Below are 12,756 nucleotides of genomic sequence, written 5' to 3' on the forward strand. Positions count from 1 at the left end.
CTCCGTGACTCAAATTATACTAAGCTTCAGTCTCAATAATTTATATTTATTTTTATAGTTTACGGAGGCGAAATCAATTTTTTTTCCTTTGAATCTTATGTGATCTCTTAGGTTTCCTCGGTGCCATTGATTAATAGTGTGCTTCCACTTGTTCTGCTCTACGCATAAAGTGGGAACGGCAACTCGGCAGAACACCCTGAAGACTATTAAACATGAACTTTTCGTAAAAGAAAATATGATAATTAGTATGTGCTTAATGGCAGCGAGATATAAGCTTTCATTGCGAAAACCGTTCAAAATCTGGAGTTTGCTCAGAATGCAACGGTGAGACTCATGGTGTTATTTTTGAAAGGAAAGGGACAGGAAAACAATCGAATGGAGCAGGGAAGATGTCACGACACAAGACGTAGTTATTTCTAATGAATGTGGTCTTGAAGAAAATAAATACCGACAGCCGTAATTTTATTAATTGTTTTATCTGACTACCAGTTTCGATGTCTCATTGCCACCATCTTCGGACCCCTACACAAGTAGTTAGATAAGTCATCTAAACGTCCACGTTACTATAGGGATCACTAATTTCAACTGGATCTCATAGATTTCTAGACCTTCTCTGTAGACGTGGACTCTTCATGTGTCTAAGGGGGGACGTTCATGAAATTTACCCAAAATGTCAGTTTTCAGTTTATTTTTTATTTATTAGTAGAACTCATGGACAATAAGTTCCCAAAGTTTCTATAATGAAATCGCATGCGAACTGCCTGCAAAATAATTAAATGTGAGAGGCGACCTCCATGCCAACCTCCATGCCACGCCCCCTTTTGAAGCAACATTTCAGTACCAGCTCGGTTTTGTTTTGTTTTAGGGCGCAAAGACAACTATGGGCATAAGCGCCCAAATACCAGGTCGGTGAACAACGATTCCACAAATTAATTCAAGTAAACTTGCACGGGATTGATCTAGAAGCTGTGAACCCTGAACTCCTAAAAAAGTGTGTTCATGGCAAAACCCAGAATACAAATGAATGTCTAAATTCACTCTTATGGAAACGATGCCTTAAATCCACACTTTCACTTGCTACAGTTGTCAGAATTGCAACTTATGGGCCACTTCTTGTATTTAATGATGGGAAAATAGGGAAGATGAAGGTATTACAGAGAATGGGCTATAAGACAGAAAATGTCATCAACATATCTTGAGTAAAATGGGTTCACAGTTCCTCTTTGCAGCTGAAAATTCAGTTGAAGACCTGGTAAAGAAAAGAAGACAGGAAATAAGAAGCTACAAGAGAAGCCTTGAAGGAAAAGAGGACGCCGAGTACGAAACTGGGGTCTTCTGAAGAGGCGACACAAGAAAAATCGTTGGGTTGAACTTTAAACTGCATTTCTTCAAATTTTTTTTTAAAAAGTTTATGTACCTTTTCTTCAGAATTTATGAAGGCTAGAATTGTGAAATGTTGTACATTTATGTCTATAAACCCAATAAATGTCTCCGGAGTAAATTTTGAAATTGTAAGTCTAAGCTGCGATATAGGACAAAGTGCTTGGAATTTTGCATGGATTTTATATTATACCTACAGAATTATAATTTAATAAATTTTTAAGTTCTTCTCTTCGATATATTCAAAAAACTTCACGAGAAGTTTACCATATACAGAATTTTGTAGAAATGTCATTAGTTCCCGAAAAAGGTACATATGTTATCTTAAAAAGTTAAATATGTATTTAACAAGGAACTGTGCTGATTTCATATGAAGCTCGGCTCAAAATTCCACTGACATTAAAAATTGTGGATTTGATGTATCTTTTAAATAGTGTGCTTTTTTTCATGAACGTCACCCTCTTAAGAATGTACTGCACGAGAAGTCAGAGCAGCAGGTGATGTCGTGTGGACGATGACAAACTTTGTACGGACAGCGTGTTGTGATCGTGTCTGTAGTAAGCTCACCACGTGTCTCCTTAAACGTTTTCATTTCCTCGCTTAGGCTATAGTAGCTTTAATGCTTTCTGTTTCGAGAAATGTTTTGCTACAGGTAACAGCTGGTGCTTAAGACAAACAGCTGCAATGCAAGTTACAGGCACGCAACGCAACTAGCTGATCAGAAGGTCTGGCCGTGACCATGTAATTTTTTTCTCTTTCTACTGACAACAGAAAATTGAGTACATTCTACAGCGCTATTCGTGGAAACCATTTACATTAAGCACACTGAATCGTGTACGCGTGTAAGGATTGTACATAAATCTGAAATATAAACACTGCAACGCTGTACAGGCTAAAGAGAACTATATTACGGCTGTCTTAACTTGCTTGATAGGGGTTGAACAGTAACAGCTCTGCAGAATTTGTCGATTATCGGTCCTTGTCACCTTCAAGGGATTCCTCTTTCGTTCACTGACTTTTCGCAGCGGTTTTTCCATTCGGACATTTCAAAAATCATTACTAATACTTAAACAAGTTGCTCTAAAATAATCCTGAAAACTAAACGAGATATCCAAACTCCAAAAACACATGGTTACAAACTAGCAAATGCGCAAGGAAGGACTTAACAGCATACCACTAAATATCTTCTTCTACGAACAGATGCCGCTGTGCAGCTTTAACAGTATCAGTCTACACAATTAAAGCCGCGCGGGGTAGCCGCAGTGTCTCCGGTGCCTTGTTACGGTTCGCGCTGCTTCAAACTCACATTCACGACTGTTCGGTAACGTTTCTCAGACAATGTCAGCTGTATCTAAACAATGGCACACAGCATGTGAAGGGCGTGGTTTGAAAAGCTCCTGTTACTTACATGGTGTCTGTAGCTAGGATCGTCGACGCAGCCACGGAAGTAGTATGCCGCTTTCCTGAGATCTTTCGTTGTTTAAGAGAGTCGATGGTACTTCGCTCTGGACATTGCCGTGCTCATTTGAATAACGCCTTTAAGGAAACGTATTGTACTGTACTGTACTGTACTCTTCAGACTGAACACACCATGATAATGCACTGCCAAGTCAAACAAATGCGACCACCTGTCAAAAGCTTGAATAACCAGCTTCTGCAGCGCAGACCGCTGCAGAAGGGAAAGAGTCAAGGCGGTTTTGGAATATACCGAGAGGACTGTGGAGCCATCCCGACACCAGTGCCTTGGCCAGATGCGCTAAGTTTCTCGATTGAGGATCCATGGAGTGAACAGTCCCATCGACGTGGTCTCACAGACTCTCGATTCGGGTTTAAATCCAAGGAGTTTTGCGGCCAGGGGGGTACGGTAAAATCATTCTGGTGCTCTTCAAACCTCGCACGTACACAGCGAAATGTGAGAGACGTTTCAGTCTTTCGATAGTAGGTACTATTGTGCCGAGGAAAAACAAATTGCACGTACGGGTGGACAGGATGCCCAAGAATAGATACATACTTGTGTTGGTCCGTAGTGCCTTCCAGAATGACGAGATCACTTAGGGAATGCCACAAAAACAATCTCCGTATCATAACGCTCCGACAACTGTTGCAGGGGGTGTGCTTTCAGACGTTTCACGCCGTACACGCCAACGGCTATCTGTCCAGTGGAGCGTAAAACGCGACGCATCTGAAAATGCCACCTGCTGCCACTTAGTGGGCGATTAGTTGTGGTGTTGGGTTGCACGTTCCAGCATTATTCACGCATGAAGAGCAGTCAGCATGGGTGCATGAACCAGACGCCTGCTGCGGAGGCCCATTCGCAGCAATGTTCCATGAACAGTCGTTGAGGAGACACTGTTGGTAGCCCCTTGGTTCATCTGGGTAGTCAGACGCTCGACGTTGTACGTCTATTCGCCCGTACACATCCCCGCCGCCGTCGGCACCACATTTGCCTCACTGCTGTTGTTGGATAGCGCCATGTCACGTTTTCGCGTTACAACAACGACTTTACTGTTTCCCGCGACCACCCTCTCCCCCCCCCCCCCCCCCCCACCCCTCCCCCGGCGTGCTTTATATATCCTCCATTGCTTCTGCTGCCACCTGTCGGCTGCGAGTTTATTGGAGGTTGACGTTGAACATAAGCGGTACTCACATTAATGTGACTGCACCGCGTATAATGGTGTACATATTTATTCAGAGGGTAGTTGCATTATTATTGTATTGCTCGTTTTGTTTTGATTACAGGCTTTTTCACAATTCTAGAGGTATTTTCAAAAAACCAAATGTGAACGGTGTAATTAATTGCGTACGTGAAAATTATGTTATTACTCTGTAACAAGCCATCAGAGACTACGGATCGCTTGTACCAAAATGTTTGGAAAATATTTCCTGAAATTTTGTCGGTGGGGTACAGGTTCGTTCTGTACACTGAAGCTCTTATCAGTGTCGTAAAACTGCTCACTCAATTGTTCTGAATTTATGGAATGGTGTTGGTCTATGGCCTGAGGGAAACCGCTACAATTCGTTGCATCAGTGCTCAGGCTGAAACGGTTAATGTGCACCAAATTTTGAAAGGACTGCCTGATCACGGTGTACAATGAATGGAAATAAATAATCTGGCAACTTATAGTTCCAGTATAGCAGTGAGGCCTATTTATGAGTGCAGTGTGAAGACTTAAATAATTATCGTCCAGTTTTCTTATTGACGTGTTTTTCCGAAATATTCGAGAAAGTACTCAAGCGTAGTCTCACAATGAAATAGAATTTGCTTATCCCATCACAGTTTAGATTTCAGGAACGTTGCTTGATCGAGAGTGCTATTATACACTCACTCGCCTGATATTCCATGCTTTAAAGAATAAAATATTAGCAACTGATATTTTTTGTGATTTTTCAGGGTGTTTGATTCCGTAGATCACGCTACCCTCTAGAAAGAAATACAGTTTTATGGAAGTGAATGTTTTACACGCAATCTGAAGCATTTTTTTGGTCATCAGTCTACTGACTGGTTTGATGCGGCCTGCCACGAATTCCTTTCCTGTGCTAACCTCTTCATCTCAGAGTAGCACTTGCAACCTACGTCCTCAATTATTTGCTTGACGTATTCCAATCTCTGTCTTCCTCTACAGTTTTTGCCCTCTACAGCTCCCTCTAGTACCATGGAGGTCATTCCCTCATGTCTTAGCAGATGTCCTACCATCCTGTCCCTTCTCCATATCAGTGTTTTCCACATATTCCTTTCCTCTCCGATTCTGCGTAGAACCTCCTCATTCCTTACCTTATCAGTCCACCTAATTTTCAACATTCGTCTATAGCACCACATCTCAAATGCTTCGATTCTCTTCTGTTCCGGTTTTCCCACAGTCCATGTTTCACTACCATACAATGCTGTACTCCAGACGTACATCCTCAGAAATTTCTTCCTCAAATTAAGGCCGGTATTTGATATTAGTAGCCTTCTCTTGGCCAGAAATGCCTTTTTTGCCATAGCGAGTCTGCTTTTGATGTCCTCCTTGCTCCGTCCGTCATTGGTTATTTTACTGCCTAGGTAGCAGAATTCCTTAACTTCATTGACTTCGTGACCATCAATCCTGTTGTTAAGTTTCTCGCTGTTCTCATTTCTACTACTTCTCATTACCTTCGTCTTTCTCCAATTTACTCTCAAACCATACTGTGTACTCATTAGACTGTTCATTCCGTTCAGCAGATCATTTAATTCTTCTTCACCTTCACTCAGGATAGCAATGTCATCAGCGAATCGTATCATTGATATCCTTTCATCTTGTATTTTAATTCCACTCCTGAACCTTTCTTTTATTTCCATCATTGCTTCCTCGATGTACAGATTGAGGAGTCGGGGCGAAAGACTACAGCCTTGTCTTACACCCTTCTTAATACGAGCACTTCGTTCTTGATCGTCTACTCTTATTATTCCCTCTTGGTTGTTGTACATATTGTATATGACCCGTCTCTCCCTATAGCTTACCCATACGTTTTTCAGAATCTCGAACAGCTTGCACCATTTTATACTGTCGAACGCTTTTTCCAGGTCGACAAATCCTATGAAAGTGTCTTGGTTTTTCTTTAGCCTTGCTTCCATTACTAGCCGTAACGTCAGAATTGCCTCTCTCGTCCCTTTACTTTTCCTAAAGCCAAACTGATCGTCACCTAGCGCATTCTCAATTTTCTTTTCCATTCTTCTGTATATTATTCTTGTAAGCAGCTTCGATGCATGAGCTGTTAAGCTCATTGTGCTATAATTCTCGCACTTGTCAGCTCTTGCCGTCTTCGGCATATGGGAATAAAAACAGGAATACAAAAGGCTATGCTGAATAATTCAATGTTGAATGTTGGAAGAACTGGGTAGAAACCACAAACGGTGTCCTACCAGGTTCAGTCTTGGATCCACTCCTATTTCTAATATATTCATATCGTTTTCGTTTTGAATGTTTGTATTCCGGTTGTTATGGGTTTGTTTACCGACTGTCATTTTTAACTGTAGCTAACTGTTGCTGTTTGTCATTTTGTCAGTTTGAAATAGTGAGTGGAGTGCCAGGTGGAGAAATCGGAACATTTCCGACTTACTCTTCTGTTTGAGTTCAGTGAGGGGTGACAGCAGCGGAGGCAGCCAGAAACATTTGCACCGTGTACGAGACTAATGCCATTTGACAGAGCACGGCAAGAAAATGGTTTTCTCGTTTTAAAGAGTATCCTTTTGGCAGTAGTGACTCTACGTTCAGGAAGACGGTCGGGGTTTGATGAGGATTGTTTAAACGCATTAATCCACAATGATCCGCGTCATTGTACTCGAGAACTGACAACGGCATGCTGTGGGGAAGATTCAAAAATCGGGTATATGAGTACCCGCATGTAAGCCAAAATCACAAAAATCAGCAGGTGGCTATATCTGCAGTCTGCTTGCTCGTCATCAATTGGCTCGTGAATAACACCGACCATTCCTATCCTGTATCGTTAACTGGTGACGAGAAATGTGTCTATGCTAACGCAAAGAAACGAAAGGAATGATCGAGTCCAAACAAAGCAACAATCCCCCGTACAAAGACCTGCACTCATCCGCAAAGGATAATGTTATGCGGCTGATTTAACAGCGATGGTGTGGTGTACTACGATTTTCTTCACCGACGTGTATCCAGCACTGCTGACATTTATTGTCAACAACTGAGATATTCTGCAGACGCAATCCAAGAACAACGACCAGGAAGACTGCGTGAAACATCACAATAAGCTGTGAAGAGTAATGAGGTCCATACTAGCAACATTACAGGAAAAAATAATAAACACCCCTTATTGAAACTGTCAGTGACGCAGAAAGGAGTTCGGTACGCAACATGAAAAATTTTTTGCCATTTGCCCAATAACAAACCATCTGACAGGTAAGAAAGCACGTTTCAAATCTAATCGAAAATCATTTCTCCCCTCGACAAGTGGCATTCCATGGACAAATTTAAATTTAAAACTAGTAGCCAGTAAGAACCCCTAGTTCGTTCGCTGCGTGAACAGGACTAGAAAATGTGCCATGTCCAATGGCACGACTGTTCAAACAAATGTTGGACTTGCAGCCTGTCGTCGTCTAACTCATTGCACGATATTTCGACTACGCACCTGCCAGTGAGCCATCCAAGACTGACGAAGGTTTGCTCCGTTCCGCCCTATATAGCGTGCTGCGAGTATTTCGCGCATGCGTCAGAATTCAAGTTGACATACGGACCACATTCCACGGCGGCAGTGCCCTCTCTGGTGGAACCGCGAAACTCAGCTGTCCTCTGCACTAACGCTCGCCGCTGCAGTTGGCGCACTTTATGGTCTTCGATCAGAACAAGTCATGGAGATGTGGTTTCACGCAGTGCCCAACTGGTAGCCGCTATCACGGTTCACCAAATTTTCCGCCAGGTGTATTTTCATGGTTTATTTAATTGGGGAGTTCCAGTAAGATGTTGCTGTGGTCACAATCACAGTTATATCATACTCCATTGAAATTCCATTGGAACTACAGTGTTAGGCAATAGCGGACTTTCTTGGCTGCCGAAGGCGAGTGCAACGTTTATGTTCAATGCAGCGTTCTGTCATAGTGCGTATGGTCTATCCTATGTAAGCCATACGACACTGACAAGATATTTTGTAAATTCATGCCTTCCAAAATAAGAATCTTCCTTCGCCGATCCCGTAAGGTCTGCAATCTTCGATAGTGCACTGAAATCACTTTCACTTGAAATTTACAGCGGATTCTGGCTATTTCCCACACAAATAACATCAATGCACTGACATCACAAATTTAACTGCAAATGGTCACTCGTGAAGCACCTCTGGTATTATTACTTACTGAGCTTCCTTTTCTCGCCTTCTTCTAGTTTTCGCAGCTCTAGAATTCCGCTTCCTTTTGATCGCTCTTCCACGGAAAAATAGCCCGCTCTGTAGTTATAGAATGAGCAGTCATGCAATCAACACCACACTATGAGCTGCAAGATCAAAATAGTAGGAACAGCCAACGAAAGATCTGGCTAAGACAGCAGGCTGGGAAAAAATGTTTAATATACCTTTTGAACCGTCGGCTGCGGTGTACATAACGGGACCTGATACGATTCGTGTTTTCAGCACTAAATTACTATGGCAAAGAATACGAAATGTTCAGATCTGAATAAACAGCGTTAAAGAGGTGAAAACGCATCAAACACTAAACTCTCCTCGGCTGCATTTAATACGTTTTGAAATGATGCTCCTCATGTGTGGTACCATAATTTTATAGGTGCATTTAGCTGCAAATGTGGACACTGTCTGCGAAATTGAGTGCGAATAGAATTAGAACCACTGGAGTAATACTTTTAAACGTCATACATGATGCGGCAGTTTTTCACGCGTGTCACTGTTTATGATGTGGTATCGTCTGGACAATGATAGGTTGGTTGTTCTTACTCCGATGGCAATTTTGCCAGACAGTAAGGCATTTGTGTACAAGTTTGGTTGAAGTCGGTCCAGTGGATTCAACTTTATTGTGTGTAGTTCTACATGGATATCCGATTTTGACGCTGGTATGGATTTGAAAGGAAAGGCAGCGCAAGGAAAGGCAGCGCAAGGAAAGGCAGCGCAAGGAAAGGCAGCGCAAGGAAAGGCAGCGCAAGGAAAGGCAGCGCAAGGAAAGGCAGCGCAAGGAAAGGCAGCGCAAGGAAAGGCAGCGCAAGGAAAGGCAGCGCAAGGAAAGGCAGCGCAAGGAAAGGCAGCGCAAGGAAAGGCAGCGCAAGGAAAGGCAGCGCAAGGAAAGGCAGCGCAAGGAAAGGCAGCGCAAGGAAAGGCAGCGCAAGGAAAGGCAGCGCAAGGAAAGGCAGCGCAAGGAAAGGCAGCGCAAGGAAAGGCAGCGCAAGGAAAGGCAGCGCAAGGAAAGGCAGCGCAAGGAAAGGCAGCGCAAGGAAAGGCAGCGCAAGGAAAGGCAGCGCAAGGAAAGGCAGCGCAAGGAAAGGCAGCGCAAGGAAAGGCAGCGCAAGGAAAGGCAGCGCAAGGAAAGGCAGCGCAAGGAAAGGCAGCGCAAGGAAAGGCAGCGCAAGGAAAGGCAGCGCAAGGAAAGGCAGCGCAAGGAAAGGCAGCGCAAGGAAAGGCAGCGCAAGGAAAGGCAGCGCAAGGAAAGGCAGCGCAAGGAAAGGCAGCGCAAGGAAAGGCAGCGCAAGGAAAGGCAGCGCAAGCAAATGGAATAATTACCCCTTAGAGCACTTTTGTCACCAGCCCACTGAACTCATCTGAAGAAAGCAGCTACAACTTTTTTATAGCGCTAGCTCTCTTGTAGTTTGAAGCTCCAGTTCAGCAAAATTTTAGCTGTTCAGTAATATCCAGCGAAGCTGTTTCTTATTGACCGTTCTTTCCTCCTCGTGTAATAATGCACACCAGACGAAGACAGCCACACGGGTGAATATCTCACTCTGGTACCGTATTTATCTATGTACGATCTACGTCTACGTGATAACCCTGCTATTCACAATAAAGTGCCTGGCAGAGGGTTCAATGAACCACCTTCCAGCTGTCTCTACCGTTCCACTCTCGAACGGCACGTGGGAAAAACGAGCACTTAAATTTTTCTGTGCGAGCCCTAATTGCTCTTATTTTATCGTGATGATCATTTCTCCCTACGTAGGTGGGTGCCAACAGAATGTTTTCGCAATCGGAGGAGAAAACTGGTGATTGAAATTTCATGAGAAGATCCCGTCGCAACGAAAAACGCCTTTGTTTTAATGATTGCCACTCCAACTCACGTATCATGTCTGTGACATTATCTCTCCTATTTCGCGATAATACTAAATGAGCTGCCCTTCTTTGTACTTTTTCGGTGTCATCCGTCAGCCAAACCTGATGTGGATGCCACACCGCACAGCAATACTCTAGAATAGGGCGGACAAGTGTGGTGTAGACAGTCTCTTTAGTAGACTTGTTGCACCGTCGAAGTGTTCTGCCAATGAATCGCAGTCTTTGGTTTGCTCTACCCACAATATTATCTATGTGATCGTTCAAATTTAGGTTATTTGTAATTGTAATCCCCAAGTATTTTTCTGAATTTACAGCCTGCAGATTAGTGTGATTTATCGCGTAATCGAAATGTAGCTGCTTTCTTTTAGTACTCATGTGAATAACTTCACATTTTTCTTTATTCAAGGTCAATCGCCACTTTTCGCTCCATACAGATATCTTATCTAAGTCATTTTGCAAGTCGCTTTGATCATATGATGACTTTACAAGACGGTAAATGACAGCATCATCTGTAAACGATCTAAGACGGCTACTCAGATTGTCTGCTATGTCGTTAATATACATTAGGAACAATAGAGGGCCTATAACACTTCCTTGGGAGACGCCGGATATTACTTCTGTTTTAATCGATGACTTTCCGTCTATTACTACGAACCGTGACATTTCTGACAGGAAATCACGAATCCAGTCGCACAACTGAGGCGATACTCTGTAGGTACGCAGTTTGGTTAGAAGACGCTTGTGAGGAATGGTGTCGAAACGCTTCTGGAAATCTAAAAATATGGAATAAATTTGACATCCCTGTCGATAGCACTTATTACTTCATGAGTATCGTTCACAAGAACGATATTTTCTGAATCCGTGCTGACGATGTGTCAATAGCGCAACGAACCTTATACTGACACTATTTTGAAGTCAACAGGGCTTACGCTGGATTGTATCTAAACCGGTTAACAGTACGTTACGCCAGTCTGAATTTTAAATTTTACCACTGACACTATTCTCGAACTATTCACGTCTTTGCCTTTTCATGGCTGTCTATTTCCGTGCTGGAGGAGCGGTAGCAGGAGTGTTTTACATTATTCACACTTTCTCGGTTTCGTTTACAACTGTGTCGTGACGTACGATATATTCTCGCCATGAACTGATTCAGTGTATTGATCAGCTCTCACGGGTTACAATTCGACAATGTGACTGCTTTCGTGACTGATTTTGGACTGGCAAGTGTGTCAGAAACGTTTAATTGAATCAGAATATTTTAAACAAGACTGTCTTTTTCATAGTAGTAAGACATCAGGTCGTCATTTCCCCTGGACTTTCAAATTCTGCAGGTATTTTTCCTTCGTTGTAAACTTTGCTGACCCATTTTCTGCAGTCTTCAAAGGATTTCCATGAATTTCGTCTTGGCCATGAACATTCTTGGTCATATTGCTCCTGGTCCTCCCACTACTAGAATCCCTCCACACCATACTTAATAAAAGGCGTGGTGTATTTTACATTGTTTCATATTAATGTATGAACGGAGCGTGGCAAGGTTCTTTTTATCTTCGCGGAGGGAGGGAGGGAGGGAGGGAGGGAGGGAGGGAGGGAGGGAGAGGGGAGAGAGAGAGAGAGAGAGAGAGAGAGAGAGAGAGAGAGAGAGAGAGAGGTGTTTGCGCAACGATCTAGTCTAAGGAGGTCAAGTTATGGTTGAAATGGCTCTGAGCACTTTAGGACTCAACATCTGAGGTCATCAGTCCCCTAGACTTTGAACTACTTAAACCTAAGGGCATCACACACATCCATGCCAGAGGCAAGATTCGAACCTGCGACCGTAGCAACAGCGCGGTTCCGGACTGGAGCGAATAGAACCGCTCGACCACCGCGGCCGGCGGTCATGTTGTGATTTTGGTATATTCGCTGTTTCAAACTGCTTATTAATGTTGGATAACGACATCTCTAGCATTGTTACTGGTGTCGTCTGAGGGGCCCAGACGAATCCTGTAGGTAGCTGAGCGCTGTGTTGCGTACTGCTGCCGTTTTTACCTGCTTCTACATAATCAAGTAAAGCACGTCTGTGTTGCGTAAAATGTTTAGAATTGTACGCTGTAGCAGGTAAAATTGGGGATTCGGACATTATATGCCAGGATGGCCGTCTCGGGGTGACGTGTACAGGACGGTGGGTTCCTAACTACCAACCTTCCGACGGTCATGAAATCAGATGAGCTCATACAGAAGTTGATGGCGGCGACTCGATGGCGTTTTTAGCGCTTTTAGACCAACAGACAGCAGCTACCACCTCAGCATACCACACGACGGCGTGCTTGGCCTGCGACAGTGCGAGTACGCAGGGTTGCTGAGCGATGCCTCAGCTAATTGGGAGTTGTTGGCGAGGCCTCGCAAACGAAAGAAATCCAGCAGGCGGCAGGCGGGTGTGCTGGACAGTCAATCCTTCCCCGCTGCCGTTCAGGCGTGCGGCACGATAGTGTCCAGGTGCCGAACCCAGGTCATTTGGAGATGCCCGAAGACTAAGTAATACCAGAGCTGGTCCATTCTTCTTGACACCTGTTCTACCCCGACTATTATCAGATGTAGCAGTGGCCTCATAGACCAGCAGTTAACAAATGAAGCTGATTGGCTCACATAGGACCAATG

The 12,756-nt window shown here is 43.7% G+C and overlaps 1 protein-coding gene across 1 annotated transcript in view; it reads left to right on the top strand.

Moving 5' to 3' along the window:
• Positions 1–1,142: 1,142 nt before the first annotated feature.
• Positions 1,143–12,756, top strand: part of LOC124606077 (collagen alpha-1(IV) chain-like) — a 75,086-nt gene continuing 63,472 nt past the window's right edge. Inside the window, exons 1-2 of the mRNA XM_047138041.1 lie at positions 1,143–1,148; positions 8,937–9,561. Coding sequence (XP_046993997.1) covers positions 1,143–1,148; positions 8,937–9,561 — 631 coding nt within the window. The remainder of the gene's footprint in view (positions 1,149–8,936; positions 9,562–12,756) is intronic.

Source organism: Schistocerca americana, chromosome 3, assembly GCF_021461395.2.
Source record: "Schistocerca americana isolate TAMUIC-IGC-003095 chromosome 3, iqSchAmer2.1, whole genome shotgun sequence".
NCBI classification, from domain to species: domain Eukaryota; kingdom Metazoa; phylum Arthropoda; class Insecta; order Orthoptera; family Acrididae; genus Schistocerca; species Schistocerca americana.